Source organism: Prionailurus bengalensis, chromosome B4 (genome assembly GCF_016509475.1).
Source record: "Prionailurus bengalensis isolate Pbe53 chromosome B4, Fcat_Pben_1.1_paternal_pri, whole genome shotgun sequence".
NCBI lineage: Eukaryota > Metazoa > Chordata > Mammalia > Carnivora > Felidae > Prionailurus > Prionailurus bengalensis.
The window spans coordinates 96,117,659-96,144,204 of record NC_057358.1 but is presented as its reverse complement, the minus strand read 5'-3'; the positions used below and the strand labels follow the sequence as shown (position 1 = coordinate 96,144,204).

Below are 26,546 nucleotides of genomic sequence, written 5' to 3'. Positions count from 1 at the left end.
TTTACACCTCAACCAGGGCAAATACTTGTTCCCCAATTCTTATGAATAATATCTAGGATGTAGCACAGTGTTTTTATAAAATTAAAAAAAAAATCTCCTTGATCAAATAGGTTAAAAACTCATATAACAGTATAGTTTTATTTTGTACTTCTCTTAACAGTGAAGTTGAGGGGCGCCTGGGTGGCGCAGTCGGTTAAGCGTCCGACTTCAGCCAGGTCACGATCTCGCGGCCCGTGAGTTCGAGCCCCGCGTCAGGCTCTGGGCTGATGGCTCAGAGCCTGGAGCCTGTCTCCGATTCTGTGTCTCCCTCTCTCTCTGCCCCTCCCCCGTTCATGCTCTGTCTCTCTCTGTCCCAAAAATAAATAAATGTTGAAAAAAAAAAAATTTAAAAAAAAAAATAATAAAAAAATAAAAAAAAAAAACAGTGAAGTTGAACTTTTATTTTCAGTCTATGTCATTTGTATCATTTTCTGTGGAAACTCTGTTTATAGTTTTGGATCTTTTTCCTTTTGGACTGTTGAATTTTATCTTACTGAATTTTAGGAATTCTTTATATATTAAAATATGCATGCTATGATTTACAATTTTTTCAAATATGTAATTTCTTTTTGCTTATGGTAGTTTTTGTGATGAAGAATTTATTTTATATAGTGAGATATGTATATATATCACTACATTATTGTAAATTTGTAGTGCATACCATGTTTATTACTTCTGGATTTTACATCAAATTTAGAAAACACTTCACCACACTAAAATCTTTTAAGATTCTCCTATGATTTCTTCAAGTATTTTAAGCTTTTCGGTTTTCACATTTAAAACTGGATTTTATTTTGGTTGAGGTATGAATCCAACTTTTATTTTTTCCTGCAAATAGCTACCCAGGTGTCCTAACACCTTTTAATGAATAAGCCATATTTCCTTCACTGAATTGAAATGTCATCTTTAGCTTGTGCTAACTCTCCACATCTGGGTCTATTTTAGACCTATTTGATTCTAATGATCTGTCTAGTTACATGCCAGTACCAAACTTTTAATTACTGGAGTTTCTATTTTTAATATTTTGTAAGACTTGTCTGTCCTCACTGCTTCTCAGAGCTTTTCGGGCTAGTCTTTTTTCATAGGAACTTTGGAATCAGTTGTCTAATTTTAGAAAATCCTGGTATTTTTGAGATTGCATTACATTATAGATTAACTTAAAAAGAACTGGCATGTATATGTTGGTAAGTCTTCTTATCCAAGAATATGATATGCCTCCCCATGTTTTTGTGCTTTCTTTCCAGGAGAAACATAGCTTTCTTTTTGTGGTCTTGCATACTGTTTATTACTAGGGATTTTCTTCTTTGTTCTTACTTTAAAAGGAGCTTTTTCTTCCATTATATCTTATAATTGCCTGTTGTTTATATAAATGAAAGCTTTTAATTTCTGTGACCAATTTTATACCCAGTGACTTCGTTAGTTTTAAGATACTTTCAGTTGATTCTTAAGCTTTGCACTATCTTCTACAGATACTAATTTTACCTCCTCCATATTTAATGTCTCTAAATTCTCTCACATCTATTAGATAATTCTCCCCTAGGATTTTAAGTTCCTTGAAGGCATGAATTATAGTAGTACATTTTATATATCTATCTGAGCATCAGTAAAATGCTCTACATAAAATGTTAGGAAAACAGAAATACCGAGTGCCTGCTAAATTCTGAATCTGCTTATTTATTCATACCTCTTTTGTCAGGTCCTACTTTTAAATGAACCCAAAACTGAAATCCTTTGAAGTGTCACATATATATTTTGCAACAAAGTAGGCCTTTTAGCTACAATTTTTTTCTTGAATTTACATATGAAATTGCAGGCAAAACCTAAAATTTTTAGTCTCAGATTTGCTTAAACATTCTTGGTGAAATTCATACATTGTCTATAGCAGGTTTCCTAAAGCAATGTATAATTTTATTTATTTATTTATTTATTTATTTATTTATTTATTTATTTATTTTTTAACGTTTATTCATCTTTGAGACCGAGAGAGACAGAGCATGAACGGGGGAGGGGCAGAGAGAGAGGGAGACACAGAATCGGAAGCAGGCTCCAGGCTCTGAGCCATCAGCCCAGAGCCCGGCGCGGGGCTCGAACTCACGGACTGCGAGATCGTGACCTGAGCCGAAGTCCGACACTCAACAGACTGAGCCACCCAGGTGCCCCTAATTTCATTTAAAAATTACATATTTTAGGTAAAATGTGACGTGGGAGGAGAGAATAGCAATTAGAGCTTAAATCAAATAGATCCAAACCAAACATATTTACATGCATGACAGAAGACTGAATTCTATACACTATACAAGAAAATCAGTCTTCTTACTTCACGTACAATCTTACGTTAGAATATTTCCAAACTATACCAGTTGCCTACATAGCAACGATAAATCAGTCATGTGTGCATCTTAAAGATACTATGTCAGTAGCTCCACTTGATAAAGCAAGTATTTCTTCCCCAGGCCTGTGCCACTACTATTGGCCTTAAAATCTTTGAAGGGGAGGAACCACCCATGCCACTTCTTCAGTTAAAACATTTTCAGGCTTTAAAATATTAACAGGGGATTCCGTTGTGGTGGTGGGGGTGAAGGGAAGCCTTATATTGTATAGCTTTTAGACAAGATGAATAATTTTTCACCCAGGAAACAGTAAAAGGTCCTCAAAGTATCATCAAGTCCTTGCTATGTCATTTTTCCTTCACAGGACTTTTATATTTTGAAGAATTGTCACTAGATCATTACAATCATTCTTTTGTGAATTAGTGCAGATAAATTAATACAGATGAGTATGTTACTTCCTGCTAACTCATGAAATAGTTATTTAAAAACTGATGATTTCACTCTATTTTCTCCCAAAAAGAGCCAAGAAGGGAACCGATAATTTAACTTTCAATATCCTTAAAAGGCATTGGAAAGATTATCAGAAAATCCAGGTATTTGTTAAGCTATCTTTCTGGCCTAGGTCTTCAATTTCAGATAGGAAAAAAGGGACCCATACTCCTCATTTGAAAAGTGCATTTAGAAATACACAACTTGGGGTGCCTGGGTGGCTCAGTCTGTTGAGTGTCAGACTCTTGATTTTGGTTCAGGTCATGATCTCACGGTTTGTGGGTTTGAGCTCTGCATTAGGCTCTGCACTAACAGCATGAAGCCTGCTTCAGATTCTTTCTCTCCCTCTCTCTCTGCTCCTTCTCCTACTCTCAAATAAATAAATACATAAATACATAAACATTAAAAAAAAAGAATACACAACTTAGGGGCTCATGGCTGGCTCAATTGGTAGAGCATGCGACTCTTGATCTTGGGTTTATGAATTCAAGCCCCACAGAGAGCCTACAAAAAACAAAAGAAAGAAAGAAAGAAAGAAAGAAAGAAAGAAAGAAAGAAAGAAAGAAAGAAAGAAAGAAAGACAGAAAGAAAGAAAGAAAGAAAGAAAGAAAGAAAGAAAGAAAGAAAGAAAGAAAGAAAGAAAGAAAGAAAAGAAAGAAAGACACAAATTATACTGTGATACACTCTCCAAATTGGCCTACTATGATTTAGGAATGGATTGTGTCCTGGATTATTATCTGGCGACAAGATATCATCTGTTAAAAGCAAAGAAAACAATACAATTGCCTTTTAAAATTCATTTTTTCCCTAGCTTTAATAAAAAGCAGCCGTCTAAATAAGCAAAAAGCATTTGTTTCTTCACTGCTATTACAAAATTTGGAAAAGCAATTTGGGCTTAAGGATCACTTAATTGTCCCCTTGAAGCTAGAAAATAAGTTATTCTATTTTAATTTGGCTTGAAAATGTATTATTTGCAAGACTCAAAATCATTCTGTCCAGATTTACCTTAAATTCACTATCAGCTTCAGCTACTGTCATTCTAATTACCTCACCCCAAAAGTTTGACATGTACATATCTGATCAAACCCAGAATGTGAACACGTGTGCTCAGCTGACCTCATATCTACAGATAAACTACTTACCTCCTAGACAATAGGCAAAGTCATCTTTCCCCATCTCTAAGCTCTAACTCTAAAGGAAGGCTGGTTCCTCTGCTGTATGTGCACTGGGAACAGAGCAGGTACTCAATAAATGAGTGAAAGTGATAGAATAGTCATGATGAGCAGAATGTGTTTTAATTTTTTTTTATAAGACCATCCAGAAACAATTAACAAAATCATGTAAACTGCTGCTTAATTTCCCCCTTGAATTATTTTCATTATAAGTCAAATATGAATAAATTTGTTGTTCTGGGGCGATACACTTAACTTTGTGTCAAGGCACTCACATGCTAAGCTAGAGCTTAACAGTGACAGAAATACCTGGAAAGTAATTGTGGGGATAACTGTAATGCTCAAGTAAGATAATATGCTAAGAGAACAAGGCCAGCTCAGACTTACACAGGTATTACCACACTCCTCTTTCCCAACCCTATTTCCACAAGATATAGAAACCAGTGACTCGACTTTCCCAGAATGCTAGTTATTCTTCAAGCTTAATTTATGATAAACATAAAACATATTAAGAATCTAGTTAACTTCTAGTTCAAGAACTGTCGCCACTGATTTAACGTCCTTTAAAGAAATATGATTCTGGTTTGTTCTCGGTAAATAGGTCAGTTGGATTGAGGTTGGAATTTGATATAGAGGTTGATTTCAGAAAACTGACAATTCATAAAGGCCAAATATAAATAAAAACATATATGAGAGATGCAGACACATACCAACTGTTAACAATTGTTACCTTTTGAGAGGAATGGGGAGGGGCGCCTCGGTGACTCAGTAGGTTAAGCTCTTGACTCTTGATTTTGGTTCAGGTCATGATCTCAAGATTCATTGAGACGGAGCCCCGTGTTGGGCTCTGCTCTAACAGCGCACAGTCTCTCTCGCAAAATAAATAAATAAACTCTAAAAAAAAAAAAAAGGAATGGGGATGGGGGATGTTGGGGGAAGGGAAATCTGAAAAGGCACTGTTCTTGTTTTCATTAAAGACAGACCAAACATAAGTTTTAATTTTTGGTGCCATGAAGTCTTGTTATGTAACTATTCCAAGTTGTGTAGAGACTTGTTTTATCTTGCTCTGTACTCTTTCCCTGTCGGCTATACCTTCCCTCTTTTTCGTTCCCTCCCTCAAATAAAAACCTATTCTGAATAAAGACTGCTGAATTTTTGAATTGTATATATTGTCAACAATAGGCCAAAAGTAATGTACTTCAAATGAATTATAAGCAGATGCCTTTTTTCCCCCCGACTGTTCATTTATTTTTGAGAGACACAGAGACAGAGCATGAGTTGGGGAGGGGCAGAGAGACAGAATCCGAAGCAGGCTCCAGACTCTGAGCTGTCAGCACAGAGTTCGACAGGGGGCTCAAACCCACAAACTGTGAAGATCATGACCTGCGCCAAAGTCAGACACTTAATCGACGGAGCCATCCACGTGCCCCAGCAAATGCCTTTCTAATATCCCAATTCACATGCTTAAGGAAGACCCTGATTCTGTCTAAGCGCTGGCTTGCATCTACATTCTAGGAGTCTAGTGAAATCTACCTAAGTGACAAGATTCCTTTTGGGAAGGTTTCATGGAAAGTCAGAAGTTATCCTGAAAAGCAAACATCCCAAAGAGATGTGACAGAAAATAAAATGAAAGTATGCATATACTGACATAACAGTTCCTAAACATGTTGGTGAGAGAAAAAAGCAAGTTGCAAAACATATGCGTAGTAAGACAGAATTTATATAAAAATTTAGAACCCACAAAACTATGTATTCCTATAGGTAAATATATATGTATATAAATGCACAGCAAAAAGGTAATTGAAGAGAGTATATACTACAAAGCAATGTTTTCCATTTGGGAGAGGGTGCCTGAGGGGCACTTTCACAATATTTATTCTTTTTTTCCTAGAATATATTCTCAGATAATTAAAAAAAATGAGCTTTTACATTTCTAGGAAGTACTACATGTGATGGTTTCCTTAAAAGAGCTTGCTACCAACGATACAGTTTAGCAAATACCACCGTTGTCTGTATTTCAACATTACCGTACTTTATCTCTGCTGTCCCTCACCTTTCTCTCATTGCTCTACACAAGCTCCAACTTAAGGAAGTCATATTAGCTTTTTCTTGAGTATTTGATAATGAAGAGATGATACAGTTGTCTGGAAGTATCAAAATCAAGGTGAGAACTGATACACTGGGAATAAAGATAGGTTCATCTTTTGGCTTTAATGTAAAGCACTTAGAAATACGTGCAGGCCTCTGAAGAGGACAAGATGCTTAAAGAATAAGATTCTTACTGGGTGTGCCATGTAACATCAACTTGCCATGTTAGTGTATCTACTGAAAATTTGTGGTAGAAAAGCTAATATTTAAAAGCACGCTCAGCTTCTCAGAAGAGATGATACATAAATCAGAAAGCATACGCAGTGCTAAAAGTCTATCAAATTAAAGTGGTATTTGTTTAGAAGAGAAGCATTGTTGCTTGAAAGTGGAAACTCTTAAAAGAGTATTTTTACATTTTTTCATTACATATGATTAATATTATAATACTTGCATTTAGGAAAGTTTGCTCAGAATTCTGATTGATTTGTTTTCTTTGAAAAGGGAAAAGACATCGAAGCCAGACATATATGTAACATGAATTTTGGTCCAAATACATTATTGTTTTTGTTGACTGAAAATTATAGAACAGCAAAATACTAGAATCAACGCCTATTACAAAATCAAGTGAATGTATATATTCAATGAATCCCAGCTTTTAGTTATTAAAACCTAGGTAATACATTTTGAAATTTAGAAAAGAATAAAGATCTACTTAGTCCCTGTACTTTAGACATTATCGTAAGGCTCCTGCTGGTTGCAACGATCTACACCCTTTTCTAGAAGATCTCAACAGCTTTACTAGCCACAAAATATGTATTCCCTCTTTGCCAGACTGCATGTATAAAGAAAGCTATATGGCAAACGGAGGTCAAAAGATGAATTTCAAAAGTTAAAGGCACAGATCAACATCTCACTTCTGGAGAGAATATAAGTGGTAATTATAAGGGTAAATTCTATTATTTGGAGATAACATCAATGATCTAGATTCCTGGTAGCATTTACAATACAGAAAATTGCAAATCATATTACATAGTATGCCAATTCATTTTGTGTATGTTCTAAATATTTGGTACAATGCATAACTTGCCTTATTTAGACATGATAATGTATTTCAAAACAATTATAAAAATGTCAGGTTGTAGAGTTTCATATCTGACTTCTAGTCTACTCCTCACTAACCTCCTGTCATATATCCCAAATTTTATCTTTTCTTGCTGAAAACCTATATCATTCTTCTTTCTTACTCTAATGCCAAATAAAATGTAATCATTAATAACATACAGCTAATATTAAAAACAAACAAAAAAAAAAGGACTTCAATTTAGCTATAACAGCCATAGCTTTAGGGTGTTTTCAGGTGATTTCCCCAGAACAAAACAAATTCAAACACTCATATTTCATACAATCACATGATGCTTTTTTTTTTGAGATTGCTGTTTACCCCCAAATTGTTGCAATATACATTTTTAAAAACAATGATCTTCCTCTATAATCACAAAGCAAAACGAGATGCAGAATATTCATCATCATTACAGAAACGACTGTATACTTTTAACATAATATTCAGGTATTTTTAATGACTATCTTATACCAATTTTTAATTATATATACTAAATGTATACACTTACTAGCTGAAAAATATATTGGTTCTACCTACCTACTACTTTTAATATACAATACAACAACTCATGTCTTCTTCCTAATAGTACAATTCATAAGGACAGGAACACAAAAGATATGTTAAAGAAGTGAAGAAAGTATCAGAGAAATTTCCTCAGCCTTAGTTTCTCATCTCTTTCTCTCTCCTTTATGCACATACTGCAATTGGCTGGTCCTCTTTCATTCCTCCTTCATCCTACCTAGAGAACTGTCAGACTTTAGAGCAAGGACAGGTATTCCCTATTATTTATTGTTGCTATTGAATTAGCTTAAATTACAAGGTGAAAAACAGAATGAAATGCTTGAGGTTAAGAATGATAGACAGAAACTAAGGGAGAGTAAAGAAAAAAATATATGGAGAGTGGTTGTACCCCATCAATAATTATCTGGCAACTTTGGAGCAGAGGTTCTTATCTGGACTTAATATCATTAACATAGGGTCAAAAATTGAGAGTACAACTCTTCAATTATCAGGCTTTATGATTTTACTTTTTGAAATCAAGCTCAATTTCATCTCTCATTAGTTTAAAAAACAGTTCACTCTGAACAAGAGCTTCTTTCCCATCTGCACGTATGATAGTAGAAATGGCAAGGCTTTCTTTACTACCTGTGGAAGAACCAGAAGAGCAAAAACAATTTTTCCTGTATTTATACTCATGATTCCTCTGGTCTCCCATGATGCCCTGCATAAACACAAACTTCATAGGAAACTGAGAGACTATACAATCAACAAAACAAAACAAAACAAAATAAAACAAATGTTAGCTTATCTCTCTGACTCTTCCCATACCATCCTCCCCAAACACACACAACAGAGAGAACAGTGTGTTGAGTTTGGGAAGGAGAGGAACTAAAGAAGGTAAAGTGAGGGCTCACAGAACCCTTAATACTAAGTTAAAATTTTAACAGCATAGCATAAAGGTGTCAATCCATTCAACTTTAAACCCATTTGGGAAACCTTAAGCTCTTAACTTAAAAATATGGTAGTACTTCTTTAGTAACTATAACCTCTTTACATCCTCTTAATTGCTCATGCCAACGACTTTATTGCATACTACTGCTTCTTGTAAGAAGTAAATCCAGGAACCATTCCATTTTATCTTAGACATAACATTTACTAGTTTTCCAAGCATGACAGAAATGGAAAAATATATATATTAGAACAAGAACAATGTATGTTAATTTCCACAATTTGTGATCCTTCTGTGAGCACTGTCTGATTCTATTAAAATTAACAAATTTAAGTTCAGTCCTATGCTTAGGAAAAAAAAAAACCTAATGAGACTAATTTACAAAGTATACAAGAATATAATTTTATAATAAATCTTTCCAGTGTTTGCTATAACCGCATTACATGAAATGTTTCCCTTCACAGAAACTCAGGACAGCTCTTATAAAATGGAACAAACTTTTCCGTGTTCATCTCTGGCAAGCAATGAACAAATACAATTTGCTCACAAAGGATTTAAAAGTGCTGCCCCAGGAGCATGAACTACCCATTAACATGCTGTATGAATGAGTCTTGGTGAGTGGCAACTGTCTGGTACCTCTTCCTCTCTTCTGACACCAGTGAACCCATCTCATATAAAGCCTAAGAGAAAACTAAAGCCATTGCAGAAGTGAAATTCAGCATGCTCCACTCAAATACTTCTAAGGTAACCACTCTAAAACAAAATCAGCAGAATTCATCTCTTTTATCCAAAAAAATCCCCCCCAAACAAAAATAAAAACAAACAAAAAGAGCTCCCCCAAACCCCAACAAACCAAAAGGCAAATGCTGTTGTTCAATCATCAGAAAGACTTACAGAGGCAAAAATATGACAACAGCAATAATTCAAGTAAAGTATATGTGAAAATTGAAACACGCCACTTTCAAGTTAAGACAAAAGTGAAGGGGAGCTATGATCTTTATGTCAGAGTCAAAAAGCTTAGGCATTATCACCAAATGTTAATTCACTTTACAGTCATCAATGAGACTACTGTATGTAGTTTTGCACCTTGCGCTTGTAAAAGCAGATAAAATATTTAATATGTAATTTTACAATGTATTTTACCAGCTCAGCATACAGGTTGTATATAGATTATATCAAAGTAGTAGACAGTTAAGGGGCCTGTGCAAACCCTGCAAAAATAGTACTTCAGGTATCTGCTAATTAAAAAAAAAAAAAAAAAAAAGAAAACAAAAACAGTTTGCTGTTTAGAAGTGATACAATTCAAACTACCACAAAATACAAAGGGCTGCAAAAATGTATACCATTCCAACAACATATATAAGTTATTAAATAAAGATTTGATTTAAAAGAATATAAATGAAGCCTTTAAGTAGGTCTTTTCTACATGCATATTATTCCTTATTAAAGAAAAAAATATGTAAAAAGGCCATTGGTAATTGCTTTGTTAACATTTGTAGAAAAATGCCAATTCTCTGGTCACAAACTCCACTAAGTTTAGCACTTAAGGTCTCTGCAGTGTTATAAACGTAATTTAAAATACTGTTAATTCTATAATTCCATTGGTAAAATAATGTGACTTGGAATATGGCAGTCTTCATGTTGAGGGCAATGATCCACAGTTTGTTTGTTTAATCTCTTAAGTGTGATCAGTTATCCAGAAGAACAGCACCCTCCGCCACCGCTCTGGGCTTGAGGTTCATCATCAATAATCTGTACACCCCGCCTTGTGGCTCCTGGTTGACTGGAGCCATTGCCTTTTGCTCTCTCATCCACTTGTGCTGTTTCTATCATCCCTAAGAGAAGGAGAAAACAAATTTAAGACCACAATCTATGAATTTTCTCTTTCTATAATTTCAGTATGCCACCACAATAGCCATTTCTGACTTCCAACCAACAGGAAAACTAAATATAATGAACATTTTGTCAGCTCACTGAATAGCTTTTCCTGCAAGTTTAAAAAACTTAATAGCAACTGCATTTGTCCAGTTGCATAATGGCCACAGTGACATCAAGAGAGAGAAAAAGGTTTTTACTTTGAACAAATGTCTGTATACAAGTAATACCCTCAAGATTTTCTAATATACTTGGCGATATGTCAAAGTTTGTATTATTCTGGGGTGCCTGGGTGACTCAATCAGTTTAGCACCTGCTTCAGCTCAGGTCATGATCTCATGGTTCATGAGTTTGAGCCCCGCATCGGGCTCTGTGCTGAGAATGCAGAGCCTGCTTGGGATTCTCTCTCTCTCCCTCTCTCTGTGCCCCTCCCTCATCACACCCTATCTCAAAGAAAAAAAAAAAAAAACTAAAAGAAAAAATTAATTAAAAAAAATAGTTCATATTATTCTAAGTACAACTGATATTTAGGGAACAAGATTTACTCGTCAACAAATAATGTAATACCTTTATGCAAATAATATTTGAAAGAATGAAAGAGTTTAAGATGAGGAAGGAAGAACAGAGCTGGAAGACTCATACTATCTAACTTAAAGATATAGCACACACATAGTTACCCCAATGGAGTGTGAGATATTGGTGAAAGGAGAGCTCTAAAGATCATGGAGCAGAGTCTGGAAATAGACCCCCACATATATACTCACTTGATTTTTTTTTTTTTAGTAAAATTTTTTTTTTAAACATTTATTCATTTTTGAGAGACCGAGAGAGACAGAGCACAAGAGGGATGGTGGGGCAGAGAGAGAGGCAGACACAGAATCCAAAGCAGGCTCCAGGCTCTGAGCTGTCAGCACAGAGCCTGATGTGAGTGAGGCTCAAAGTCATGAACCATGAGATCATGACCTGAGCCAAAGTCAGAAACCTAACTGACTGAGCCACCCAGGCGCCCCTGGTCACTTGATTTTTGATGTACGTGCCAAGATTATTCAATGAAGAAAGAATAATCTTTTCAAGAAACAGTATTAGAACTGAACATTTACATATAAAAAATAAACCTTGATCTATCTATACCTCTGACCATATTCAAAAATTTAAAAATGAATTATGAACCTAGATGTAAAACATAAGGTGTGCACAGTTATCCAGAAATATCTAGAAAAAAAACATAGGAGGAAATCTCTGTAGGAAAAAAATCTTTGTGATTCTGATTTGGGCAAAGATTCCTCATATAAGACACAAAAACCACAAATCATAAAGAAAAAATGACAAGACCTTATTAAAATTTAGAACTTCTGCTCTGAAGACACAGTTAAAAAATGAAAATATAAGGCACAGATTAGAAGTAAATATTCACAAAATATGTAGCGGGAAAAACGAAGAAAGAAAAGAGGGAGTCCTTAGAACAACGGTTTCCAAATTTAGTTGTACAGGAAAATCCAATGAGATGAAATTAGAAAACATTACAAATTCTAACTTCTACTTATTTTTCTTCAACCTTTCAAAATCTCTATTTTTTGTTTTACAAAAATGTGTAAAATATATGAGTATTTCTGTATGTTCAATAGTTTTTAAACAAGCATATTAGAAATACTCAAATTTTTTTCTAGGAAGATATATGAGATTTATAACACTTCTAAGCTATAGAGCTAGAACCGTGGTACTCACAGTATGGTCTGAGGACCAGCATCATCGCCACACGGGTGCCTGTTACAAATGAAAAGCTCAGGGGCGCCTGGGTGGCGCAGTCGGTTAAGGGTCCGACTTCAGCCAGGTCACGATCTCGCGGTCCGTGAGTTCGAGCCCCGCGTCAGGCTCTGGGCTGATGGCTCGGAGCCTGGAGCCTGTTTCCGATTCTGTGTCTCCCTCTCTCTCTGCCCCTCCCCCGTTCATGCTCTGTCTCTCTCTGTCCCCCAAAAAATAAATAAACGTTGAAAAAAAAATTTTTTTTTAAAAAAAACAAATGAAAAGCTCAGGCCCACACCAAACCGACTCTATCAAATATGTATTTTAACAAGATCCCCAAGCGATTGATATGTATACACAAGCAGCAAGAATACAAATAAATTCTCAAATTTCAGTGTGCATCACAATCATATGGAAAAATTGTTAAAACAAAATCTCCAGAGATTTTGAGTCAGTTGGTTTAGTAGGGCAGAAGAATCTTCATTTCTAAAAAATCTCAAGTGATACTGATACTGTTGGTCAGGAGACCTCATTAGAGAATTAAAGCTCTACAAGAATTATGAATGACCTTCAGTTTTTTGTAAAACTGAAATTTACTCCAAAGTTTGTGTTTATGTCCATTTTTCTAGAGACAAAAACCATAGTTTCATCAAATTCTCAAGAGTGTGTGGTCCATAAATTAAGGAATATAATTTGACAAAATCATTTCAATCCAATATTCCACAGACTAGGGTTTTCCTAACTATGGTATACATTTTATTGGTGATAAACATTTTCCCTTCCCTCTTTTAAAAAACTTTTTAATCTGAAAAACTTCGAACATAAATAAAAACAGAAAAAACAGCATAATGAAAATCCTTATGTCCATCATACAATTTCATCTATATTCAGCAAGCATCCCTAACACTATCTTTTTTTTTTTTTTTCTTAACATGTTTTTTTTTGAGAGACAGAATGAGACAGAGCACGAGCTGGGGAGGGCCAGAGAGAGGGAGACCCAGAATCCGAAGCAGGCTCCAGGCTCTGAGCTTGTCAGCACAGAGCCCGACGCAGGGCTTGAATTTACAGCAGTTAAGATCATGACCTGAGCCGAAATCGAATGCTTAACTGACTGAGCCACCCAGGTGGCCCCCTACCACTATCTTGAATCAAATTCTAGACACATAATTTTATTTATAAATTATTTTAATAAGATCTCTAAAAAATAAGAACTCTTTTTTAAAAAGAACTTTTTTAGGGGTGCCTGGGTGGCTCAGTCGGTTGAGTGTCCGACTTCAGCTCAGGTCATGACCTCACAGCTCGTGAGTTCGAGCCCCGCGTCGGGCTCTGTGCTGACAGCTCAGAGCCTGGAGCCTGCTTCGGATTCTGTGTCTCCCTCTCTCTCTGCCCCTTACCCACTGGCATTCTGTCTCTGCCTCTCTCAAAAATAAATAAACATTAAAAAAAATTTTTTTTAAGTTAATATTCTTTAAAAAATAAATAAAATAAATAAAAAGAACTTTTTAAAAAAGCAGAATCACAATAATTATAATCACAACTTAAAATTTTTATAATTTTAAAAATAAAGAATAATTCAATTTACTTAAACTAAAAACAAACAAAACACTTCACCCATTTCTCCCCCCCGCCCCGCAAACCCCTGCCTCTCTGTTTTCTGTATCTATGAGATTGATTTTATTATTTACTTTTAGATTCTACATACAGGAGAGATCATGTTATTTATCTTTCTCTGACTTATTTCACTAGGATAATGCCCTCAAGGTCCATCCATGTTGTCACAAATGACAAGATGTTCATTCTTTTTTATGGCTAAATAACATTCCCCTCTCTCTATATATACAGGACGTTTTCTTTATCCATTCACCCACTGATGGAAACTTAAGTTGTTTCCATATCTTGGCTATTGTAAATAATGCTGCAACGAATAAGGTTTATTTTCCCATGTTAATGTTTCTGTTTTCTTCTACTTACTATCCAGGAGTAGAACTGCTGAATCATGTCATAGTTCTATTTGTAATTTTTTTAAGAAATCCATACTGTTTTCCCTAGTGGCTGGACATATTTACATTCCACCAATAGTGCCCAAGCGTTCTCTTTTCTTCACATCCTCGCTAACACTTGTTTCTAGCCATTCTAATAGGTATGAAGTATTATCTCATCTCATGATAAGTTTTGGTATTTCCCTGATAATTAACGATACAGAACATCTCTTCATGTACCTATTGGCCAACTCTGTGTCTTCTCTGGAAAAATGTTTATTCAGATCTTTGACCAATTTTTTAATTGGATTGTCTGTAAGGTTTTCTTTTTAATCTATTGAGTTGCAGGAGTTCTTTATATATTTTGGACATTAGCCCCTTATGAGACATGATTTGCAAACACTTGCTCCCATTTGGTAGGTTGCCTTTTTATTTTGCTGATGGTTTTCTTTGCTGGACAGAAGCCTTTTAGTTTGATGTAGTCTAATGTCTCTTTTTGCTCTTGTTGCATTTGCTCTTGCTGTCAGATTAAAAAAATCATTGCTAAGACCTATGTCAAGGAGCTTACTGCCTATGTTTTCTTCTAGGAGTTTCAGGTCTTAGGCTTAACTCTTCAATTCATTTAAATTAATTTTTGTCTATGGTGTAGAATAGTGGTCCAGGTTCATTCATTTGTATGGGGCTGTCCAATTTCCCCAACACCATTTATTGAAGAGACAGTCCTTTCCTAGCTATATATTCTTGGCTCCTTTGTTGTAAGCTAATTGACCATATATGAATGAGTTTATTTCTGGGCTCTGCATTATGTCCCATTGATCTGTGTGTGTTTTTATGTCACTGTTTTACTATAGCTCTGTAATATAGTTGAAAATCAGGGAGTGTGATCCTCTAGCTTTGTTCCTCATCTCAAGATTTCTTTGGCTATTCAGGGTCCTTTATGGTTCTATACAAATTTTAGGGTTGGGTATTCTCCTTCTACGAAAAATGCCATTGTAATTTTTTTTAATGTTTATTTATTTTTGAAAGGGTGCAAGTGGGGGGAGGGGCAGAGAGAGAAGGGGACAGAGGATCTGAAGTGGGCTCTGTGCTGACAGCAGAGAGCCTAATGCAGGGCTTAAACTCACAAGCTGGGAGATCATGACCTGAGCTGAAGTCGACTGAGCTATCTAGGTGCCCCACCATTGTAATTTTGATAAGGACTGCACTGAATCTGCTTTGACTAGTATGGCATTTAATAATATTAATTCTTCTGGCCTATGAGCATGGAATATCTTTCCATTTATTTGTGTCTTCAATTTCTTTCTTTAATGTTTTATAGTTTTCAACATATAAGTCTTTCACCTCATTTTCATGAAATTCATTCCTATGCATTTTATCATTTTTTTTAATGTTTATTTTTGAGAGAGAGAGAGAGAGACAGAGATAGAACGCAAGTGGGGGAGAGGCAGAGAGAGAGGGACACACAGAATCCAAAATAGGCTCCAGGCTCTGAGCTGTCAGCACAGAGCCCGATGCAGGGCTCAAACTCAGAAACTGTGAGATCACCTGAGCTGAGGTCAGACACTTAACTGACTGAGCCACCCAGGCGCCTGTATTTTATCATTTTTGATGTAACTGCAAATGGGATTGTTTTCTTAATTTCTCTTTCTGATAGTTCATTATTAGTGTCTAGAAACACAACTGATTTTTGCTTATTGATTTCTTATATCCTACAATGAACTATATTTGCTTATTAGTTCTAACAGTTTTTTGATGGGAGTCTTTAAGGGTTTTCTATATATAATATCATCTGCAAATACTGACAGTTTTACTTCTTCCTTTCTAACCATATGCCTTTTGTTTCTTTTTCTTTGCCTAACTGCTCTGACTAGGACTTACAATACTATGTTGAGTAAAAGTGGCAAAAGTGAGCATCCCTTGTCTTGTTCCTGATCTTAAAGGAAATGCTTTCAGTTTTTCTCCATTGAGTATGATGCTAGTTGTGGGTATGTTGCATATGGCCTTTATTATGCTAAGGTACATTCCCTCTATACCCACTTGGTTAAGAAGTTTTTTTTTTTTATCATAAATGGATGCTGAATTTTGTCAAATACTTCTCCTGCATCTACTGAAATGATCATATGATTTTATCCTTCATTTTGTTAACATGGTATAGCACAATGACTAAGTTATGGATGTTGAACCATCCTTGCATCCCTGGAATAAATCCCATTTGATCATGGTGTTATGATCTTTCCAGTGTATTGCTGAATTCAGTTTACTAATATTTTGTTGAGGGTTTTTGCATTTATATTCATCAAGGATACTGGCCTGTAATTTTCTTTTCTCGTGGTGTCCCTGTCTGGCTTTGGTGTCAGGGTAATGCTTGCTTTGCAAAATGAGTGTGGAGGAGTTTCCTTCTTTTCTACTTTTTGGAAGAATTTGAGAAGGACTGGTATTCTTTGAATGTTTAGTAGAACATTCTTTGAATGTTTAGAATTCACTAGTGAAGCCATCTGGTCCTGGATTTCTGTTTGTTGGGAGGTTTTTGATTACTGATTCAATCTCCTTACTAGTAATCAGTCTGTTCAGATTTTACATTTCATCATGACTCATTATTGGTAGGTTATATATTTCTAGGAATTTGTTGATGTCTTCTAGGTTGTACAATTTATTGGCATATAATTGTTCACAGTAGTGTCTCGTGATCCTTTGTATTTCTGTGGTATCAGTTGTAAAGCGTCTGCTTTCACATCTTCCTCCCTCCCTTTCCTTCCTTCCTTCCTTCCTTCCTTCCTTCCTTCCTTCCTTTCTTCCTTCCTCCCCTCCTCCCTCGCTGCCTCCTTTCCTCCCCTTCCTTCCTTCTTCCCTCCCTCCCCTTCCTCCCTCTCTCCCCTCCTTCCTTAAACAAGGGGTTCGACATCCAATCCATCTGGGAAATGCTGGTTCTTCTCCTTTAATGTCTATTTATTTGGAGAGAGAAAAGTGTGACTGGAGCAGGGGCAGAGAGAGAGGAGAGAGAAACAAAGAATCCCAAGCAGTCTCCGTGCTGTCAGCACAGAGCCCTACATGGGTCTCAAACTCATGAACTGTGTATCATGACCTGAACTAAAATCAAGAGCTGGACACTTAATCAACTGAGCCACCCAGGCACCGGTCCACTTTCATTTTTATTTGAGTACTCTTTGTTTTTGGTGAGTCTAACTAAAGTTTTTAGAATTTTATCTTTAAAGAACTAGCTCTTAGTTTCATTGATCTTTTTTCTTTTTTTTTTTGTCTCTGCTTCATTTATTTCTACTCCAATTTTTGTTGTTCCCTTTCTTCCCCTAATTTTGGGCTTTGTTCATCTTTTCCTAGTTCCTTGATATATAAAGTCATGTTGTTTCTTTGTGATTTTTTAAAAGTTTTACTTATTTTTTGTAATCTCTACTCCCAACATGGGGCTCAAACTCACAATGCTGAGATTGAGTCACATGCTCTTCCAACGGAGACAGCCAGGCATCCCTATATGAGACTCTTTTTGATTCCTGAGTTAGGTATCGCTATAAACTTCCCTCTTAGAACTGCTTTTGCTACATCCTATAAAGTTTGGTATGTTACATTTACATTTTTGTTTATCTAAAAGTATATTTTTATTTCTCTTGATTTCTTCTTTGACTTGCTGGCTGTTCATTAGCATGTTGTTTATTCTCCACATATTTGTGAAATTTTCAGTTTTCTTTGTGTAGCTAATTTCTAGTTTTATACCATTGTGGTTGGAAAAGATGCTTGATATTTCAGTCCTCTTGAATTTATTAAGACTTGTTTTGTGGCATGATACACAATCTTGGAAAGTGTTCCAGGTGAACTTGGGAAAAATGTACATTGTGTTGCTTTTGGATAGAATGTTCTCTAAAAACCTGTTAAGTACATCTGATTTAACATGTCATTTAAGGCCAATGTTTCCTTACTGCTTTTCTGTCTGCATATGTATCCATTGATGTAAATGGGGTATTAAAGTCCCCCACCATTATTTTTATTGCTATTTCTTTCTTTAGGTCTGTTGATATTTGCTTTATATATTTAGGTGCTCCTGTGTTGGGTGCACAAATATTACAAATGTCTTATCTTCTTGTTGGAATGATCCCTTTATCATTACGCAATGCCACTGTCTCTTATTACAGTCTTTGTTTTAAATTCTATTTTGTCTGATATATGAATAGCTACTTCAACTTTCTTTTGGTTTCCGTTTACATGAAATGTCTTTTTTCATCCCTTCACTTTCAGTCTGTGTGTATCCTTACATCTAAACTGATACTAACAAACCAGATCCAACAATACATGAAAACAATTATTCACCATAATCAAGAAGGATTTATTCCTGGGACGAAGAGCTGGTTCAATATCTACAAATTAATCAATGTGATACACCACATTAAGAAAAAAAAGGATAGGGGCGCCTGGGTGGCGCAGTCGGTTAAGCGTCCGACTTTAGCCAGGTCACGATCTCGCGGTCCGTGAGTTCGAGCCCCGCGTCGGGCTCTGGGCTGATGGCTCAGAGCCTGGAGCCTGTTTCCGATTCTGTGTCTCCCTCTCTCTCTGCCCCTCCCCCGTTCATGCTCTGCCTCTCTCTGTCCCAAAAATAAATAAACTTTGAAAAAAAAAAATTTAAAAAAAAATAAAAAAAAATAAAAAAGAAAAAAAAGGATAAGAACCACAATGATCCTCTCAATAGACGCAGAAAAAGCATTTGACAAAATCAAGGATCCTTTCATGATAAAACCCCCAAGAAAGTAGGAATGGAAGGAACATTCCTCAACATCATAAAGGCCATATACAAAAGACCCACAGCTAACATCACCCTCAATGGGGAGAAACTGAGAGCTTTCCCCCTAAGATCAGGGACACGACAGGGATGTCCACTCTCACTGCTGTTGTTCAACATAGTGTTGGAAGTCACAGCAATCAGACAACAAAAAGAAATAAAAGACATCCAAACTGGCAAGGAAGAAGTCAAACTTTCACTTTTTACAGATGATATGATACTCTACGTGGAAAACCCAAAAGACTCCACACAAAAAACTGCTAGAACTGATACATGAATTCAGCAAAGTTGCAGGATATAAAATACAGAAATTGGTTACATTTCCATACACCCATAATGAAGCAGCAGAAAGAGAAATCAAGGAATCTGTTCCATTTACAGTTGCACCAAAAACCATAAAATACCTAGGAATAACCCTAACCAAAGTGGTAAAAGATCTACACACTGAAAAGTATAGAAAGCTTATGAAAGAAATTGAAGAAGACACAAAGAAATGGAAAAACATTCCACACTAACGGATTGGGAAAAAAAAATATTGTTAAAATATTACCCATACTACCAAAGCAATCTACACATTCAATGCAATCCCCATCAAAATAATACCAGCATTCTTCACAGAACTAGAACAAACAGTCCTAAAATTCATATGGAACCAGAAAAGACCTTGAATAGCCAAAGGAATGTTGAAAAAAGAAAACCAAAGCCGAAGGCATCACAATTCCGGACTTCAAGCTATATTACAAAGCTGTAATCATCAAGACAGTATGGTACTGGCAAAAAAGCAGACACATTAGATCAATGGAACAGAATAGAGAACCCAGAAATGGGCCCACAAATATATGGCCAACTGATCTGCAACAAAGCAGGAAAGGATATCCAATGGGAAAAAGACAGTCTCATCAGCAAATGGTGTTGGGAAAACTGGACAGTGTGACATGCAGAATGAACCTGGACCACTTTCTTACACCATACACAAAAATAAACTCAAAATGGATGAAAGACCTAAACAAATGTAAGACAGGAAGTCATCAAAGTCCTAGAGGAGAAAATAGGCAACAACCTCTTGACCTCAGCCACACCAACTTCTTACTTGACATGTCACCCAGAGGCACAGGAAGCAAAAGCAAAAATGAACTATTAGGACCTTATCAAGATAAAAAGCCTTCATGCAGTGAAGGAAACAATCAGCAAAACTAAAAGGCAAATGACAGAATGGGAGAAGATATTTGCAAATGGCATACTGGATAAAGGGTTAGTATACAAAATCTGTAATGAACTCATCAAAGTCAATACCCAAAAATAAATAATCCAGTGAAGAAATAGACAAAAGACATGACTAGACACTTTCCAAAGAAGACATCCAGATGACTAACAGACACATGAAAAAATGCTCAACATCACTCATCATCAGGGAAATACAAATCAAAAACACATTGAGATACCACTTCACACCTGTCAGAATGGCTAAAATTAACAACTCAGGCAACAACAGATGTTGGTGAGGATGCAGAGAAAAGGGAACCCTTTTGCACTGCTGGTGGGAATGCAAACTGGTGCAGCCATTCTGGAAAACAGTATGGAGATTCCTCAAAAAATTAAAAATAGAACTACCCTATAACCCAGCAATTGCACTACTAGGTATTTATCCAAAGGTTCCAAAAATACTGATTCGAAGGGCCACAGGCACCCCAATGTTTATAGGAGCACTATCAACCACAGTCAAATCATGGAAAGAGCCCAAATGTCCATCAACTGATGAATGAATAAAGAAGATGTGGTATATATATATTTATATGTATATATATATATATATACACACACACACACACACACACACAATGGAATACTGATCAAAAAGAATGAAATCTTGCCATTTGCAACAATGTGAATGGAAGAGTGTATTATGCTAAGTGAAGTAAGTCAATCAGAGAAAAGCAGTATCGTATTCCACTCAAATGTGGAATTTGAGAAACTCAACAGATGATCATAGGGGAAGGGAGGGAAAAGTAAGATAAAAACAGAGAGGGAGGCAAACCATAAGAAACTCTCAAATATAGAGAACAAACTGAGGTTTGGAGGGATGGTGGGTGGGGGGATAGGCTAAATGGGTGAGAGTCATTAAAGACAGCACTTGTTGTGATGAGCACTAGGTGTTATATGTAAGTGATGAATCATGAATTTCTACTCCTGAAATTATTACACTGTATGTCAACTAACTTGGATTTAAATTAAAAATAAATAAACCGAGTCTCTTATAGGCAGCATATACATGGGTCTGTTTTTTTTTTAAGACCTCTTTTTTTTTAAGTTTATTTATTTTGAGAGAGTGTGTGCCCACACGTGTGAGTGGGGGAGGGGCAAAGAGAGAGGTAGAGAGAGAATCTCAAGCAGGTGCCACACTTTCAGTGCAGAGCCTAACCCATGCCTTGATCCCATGAACCATGAGATCATGACCTGAGCTGAAATCGAGTCGATGCTTAACCAACTGAGCCACCCAGGCACCCTGGTTTTGTTTTTTTTTAATCCACTCAAGCCATTCTATGTCTTTTGACTTGAGAACCTAGTCCATTTACATTTAAAGTAGATGCCATTCTATTTCTTAGCTGTTTTTGTAATTCCTCTTTGTTTCTTTCTTCTTCTCTTGCTCTTTCCTTTGAGGTTTGATGACATACTTCGGTGGTATGCTTATATTCCTTTGTCTTTATCATTTGTATATTTACTATAGGTTTTTGTTTTGTGGTTACAAAGAGGCTTACATATAACAACTTGTGTCTATAATAGTCTATTTTAAGTTGATAACATCTTAAAAAATTTTTTTAATGTTTATTTATTTTTGAGAGAGGAAGAGACAGCATGAGCAGGAAGAGGCAGAGAGAGAGGGAGACAAAGAATACAAAGCAGGCTCCAGGCTCTGCGCTGTCAGCACAGAGCCTGACGTGGGGCTCGAACTCATGAACTGTGAGATCATGATCTGAGCCAAAGTCAGACGCTTAACCAACTGAGCACCCAGGCACCCTGTTGATAACATCTTAAACTTGATCCTACTGTAGTGCTCAACATTATTACTCCCCTATGTTTCTGATGTCATGTTTTACATCTTTTCATCTTACGTATACCTCAACTAATTATCACAATTATGGTTATCTTTACTACTTTTGTCTTCTAACTTTCACACTAACTTTATAATCAGTTAATATACTACCTTTACTATTCACCTTCCAGTGAGATTTCATCTCTCATGGGTATTCCTGCTACTAATTAGCACCCTTCCTTTTCAGATACAAGAAGTCCCTTCAACATATCTTTAAGGCAAGTTTGGTGGTGATGAATGTTAGCTTTTGCTTGTCTGGAAAATCCTTTATCTCTCCTTCACTTCTGAATGACACTTTTGCCAGGTAGAGAATTTTTGGTTGGAAGGCTTTTTACTAACAGTACATTGAACATATCATGCCACTCCTTCTGCCCTGTGAAACTGCTGCTGAAAGGTCTGCTGATAATCTTATGGGGATTGCCCTGTATGTAACAAGTTGTTTTTGTCTTGCCCCTTTTAATAGTCTCTCCTTGTCTTTTGACATTTTAATTATAATGTATCTTCAGTGTGGATCACTTTAGGTTTCTCTTATTTGGAACTCTCTGGGCTTCCTGCACTTGGATGTCTGTTTCCTTACCCAGGTTGGGAAGTTTTTAGGCATTATTTCCTCAAATAAGATCTCTGCCCCCCTTCTCTCTCTCTCTCTCCTTCTGGGATCCCTAGAATGCGAATGTTAGACTGCTTGATATTGTTCCATAAATGCCTTCAACTATCTTCACCTTTTTTCACGTTTTTTCTTTTTGCTGCTCTGACTGGGTGTCACTGCCTTGTCTTTGAGTTGACTGATCATTTCTTCTGCGTCATCTAGGCTGATGTTGAATACCTTTGGTGTATTTTTCAGTTCATTTACTGTTTTCTTTAGCTCTGACTTCTATTTGTTATATCTTCCATCTCCTGTTGAAATTGTGAGGATCTTTATAACCATTACTCTGAACTCTTTGTAAGGTAAATTACTTATCTCTCTGTCTTATTCATAGGTTTTTTCCTGAGGTTTTATCTTGTTCTTTCATTTGGAACATATTCCTGTTTCTTTCATTTTGTGTGACTCTCCATGTTGCTTTCTGTACAGTAAATGGAACAGGCTGCTTCTCCAAGAAGCCTATTGTATTTTTAATAGCTCCCAGTAGTTGAGGATGTGCCAAGATGTATCAGTGTCCCAAATGGGAGAATCTCAGCACCTAGATTCAGGCTGACTGGAAGCCCGATCTTTAGGTATCAGCTTTTAAAAGTATGCAGATATACAGTCCTCTGGGACTGCAAGCAGAAGCCCCACTGGCTACCAGGGCCAGGTGATCTGGAAGTGTCCCCGGGGCAGCAGTCACTAAAATTAGGGCTCTAGACAAATGTATAAGCTCTTTCCTAGGTTATACTAGCAAGCCAGAACAAGGTAGAAGAAGAGCACAAAGATGGTGCCCACAGCCTACATTCCTTGAATGCAGTTCCACAGGCCACTAAATGTGTGCCAAACCTAAAACCTGCCCCTCAGGCCACAGTCATGACGATTAGCGAATGGGCCTCCTTCACGAAAAAATTGAGCTTGTGGATCTGTTGCTTCTTGCTGTGTCCTGTGGGTGGTGGCTGTTTACGAGCTCTTTCTCTGTTGATTACAGTCCTGTGGGACCCACAGACATAGGCCCCACTGGCCACCAGAGCCAGGTAATATAGAGGGGTCCCCTGGCAGCAGTTACAAAAATTGGGGTGCCAGACAGGGGTATGAGCTCCTTTTTGAGTAACACCAATTATTATAGTCCAATAGGACTAAGAATATAAGCTCCCCTGGCCTTTAGGCCAGGTGATTAAGAGGTGTTTTCCTGGGTGGCAGGTGCAAAAATTGGGGCACCAAATGTGTGCAAAAGCTCTCCTACCAGAGATACTGGTACTCTGGAGCACAGCAAAGGGGGAATGCAGCAAAGGAAAAGCATGAAGATGACACCCGCCAGCCTCCGTCCCAGGAGAGTATTACACCAGCAGGCTCCTAGATGTGTGTGTTAGATTAGATGCCTGCCCTGCGGGCAGACACTTTTAAGCAGGTGAATCTCTTTCACTTTAAAACATTTTTTTTTTTTTAATTTGAGAGAACTAGAGCATAAACAGAGAAGGGGGCAGAGGGAGAGAGAGAGAATCTCAAGCAGGCTCCACACTCAGTGCTAAGCCTGACACAGGGCTTGATCCCATGACCCTGGGATCATGACCTGAGCTGAAATCAAGAGTTGGATGTTTAACTAACTAAACCACCCAGGTACCCTAAGCCTCCCTCACTTTAAGTTAGTGTGATCAGCTGCCTCTGACCTAGGCCCTGGGGCAGGTGAGTTCAAGCACACAGCCCTTTAAGAACAGTTTTTCAGGGCACCCGAGTGGCTCAGTCGGTTAAGCAGCTGACTTTGGCTCAGGTCATGATCTCACTTTTTGCTGAGTTCAAGTCCCGCACAGGGTGAGCTTGAGTCCCGCCTTCTCTCTCTTTGCCCCTCACGGGATTCTCTCTGCCCCTTGCTCACTTGAGCCTTCTCTTCTCTGTCTCAAAAAAAAACCCAAAAAACAGTTTTTCAGACTTTCAGTATTGTAGGTCTTGGGATGTGAGACATGCTGATTTTCAAAGTTAGATATTTGGGGGACTCATCTCATTAATGTCTTAAAAGTTGAGATGCCCACTGTGGGGTTCATAATCTTCACTCCTTACGGAGAAGCTATAGGTTTTGAGTTCCCTTTTAGTTGTGGGTCATCACACCAGGGATGCGGTTTATGGCAAGATTGTGTTTCAGCCTCTTCTACCTTCTTCAGTGTCATTTTCTTATTATTTGTCCAAGGTATAGTTGTCATTCAGTAAGACTTTATGTTTTTTAAAGAGGAAATTGTATCATATGTACCTTTAGACTCAGTGTATCAATGAGAAAAGATAAGTTCAAGATCTTCTGATGTTACCATCTTGAAGCAAAACCTCAATAATTTCTTTCTTTTAATTTTTCTTTTTTTTTATATTTGAGAGAACATGAGGAAGGGGCAGAGAGAGAGGGAGCACTAGCAGCACAGAGCCTGATGTGAGGTTTTAACTCATAAACCGTGAGATCATGAACTGAGCTGAAACCAAGAGTCAGATGCTTAAACAACTGAACCACCCTGGCACCCATACTCAATGTGAGGCTTCAACTCACAACCTTGAGGTCAAAAGTCACATGCTCTACCAACTGAGCTAGCCAGACACCCCTTAATAATATCATCAAATATCCAGTGAGTATTCATATAGTCCCTATTGTTTAACAAATGTCCTTTTCACTACTTTGTCGAATCAGGATCCAAATAAGGTCCATCCAGTGCAACAGGTTGTTATACCTCTTAAATCTGTTTTAATCTGTATACTCTCCTCTATTTTTATTTTTGACAGTTGTGTATTTATTTTAATGTGTATTTAGCACATATCATATCTGCTGATTTCATATCCATTAACTAGTGCTTGAAATAGAGCTAAATAGGTATTTAAGCTTTAAATAATGAGTTTAAGAAAAAAATATTAAGTAAATAATAGTGCTGTCAGATGTGATAAATCATCAGTGTGGTCATTAATTGAGACTGTAAAACATCACTTAAAAAAATATTACCAATATTTTTAAAAGAGCTATTTCTAAAATATACAAAGTCTGAATACACCTACTTTTACAAAGATCAAGAAAGAGTTCCTCAATTCCTTTGTTCTGTTTGGCTGAAGTATGATAATGTTTTGCTCCAACAGATTCTGCATACCTTAAAAAAAAAAAAGAGTAACGTCAGTGATTGATGCAAAATTTTTTTCATGTTTTTGTCATGTTTTAAGTAGCAATTTTAGTGACTTATTACTAATTAACCCACATTTAGTGAAATTAAGATGCACTGAACCAAATTTTAATTAAGAACATGAGAATAACAACACTTGAAATGTTTAAGTTAATTTGGAACCCAAATACAAGTTTTTGTGATTCACTATTTGATGATAGTTTTCTTTCGCATCACTCTTTATATTTTTTACTGAAATCAAAAAGAGAAGTGAGAATGGAGTAACTTTAAATATCAAAAGTCCAGAAATTACCAATGTAAATATGCTTCACTGATTCCAATAGCTCATTTTAGATTAACAGGTTTCATTATTACATAAATGGTAAAATACACTGTGCAAAGAAAAGGACTTCTACCAGGGAGTGACGGGAGGGAGAAAGGGTGATCACTTACGATTCTGCTTCTTGAATGGAAACATGTCTCTCCTTTTCCAAGTCTATTTTATTACCTAGTTTGAAAAAGTAAAGATGCCAATTCTTAATATTGATTCATTTTTATAACAGAACTAAGTCAATTCTAAATACACAACTGCCATTTTAATCACCTGGAAAAATAATACAAATTCCCATCGAACTTCTACATG

General features: G+C 36.5%; 1 protein-coding gene across 1 annotated transcript in view; it reads right to left on the bottom strand.

Annotated features, from left to right (window-relative positions):
* Nucleotides 1-4,131: 4,131 nt before the first annotated feature.
* The window catches only part of RAB21 (RAB21, member RAS oncogene family), a 46,423-nt gene continuing 24,008 nt past the window's right edge, over nucleotides 4,132-26,546 (bottom strand). Inside the window, exons 5-7 of the mRNA XM_043565043.1 lie at nucleotides 26,357-26,411; nucleotides 25,806-25,894; nucleotides 4,132-10,523 (exon numbers count right to left, since the gene is read on the bottom strand). Coding sequence (XP_043420978.1) covers nucleotides 10,381-10,523; nucleotides 25,806-25,894; nucleotides 26,357-26,411 — 287 coding nt within the window. The 3' untranslated portion in view covers nucleotides 4,132-10,380. The remainder of the gene's footprint in view (nucleotides 10,524-25,805; nucleotides 25,895-26,356; nucleotides 26,412-26,546) is intronic.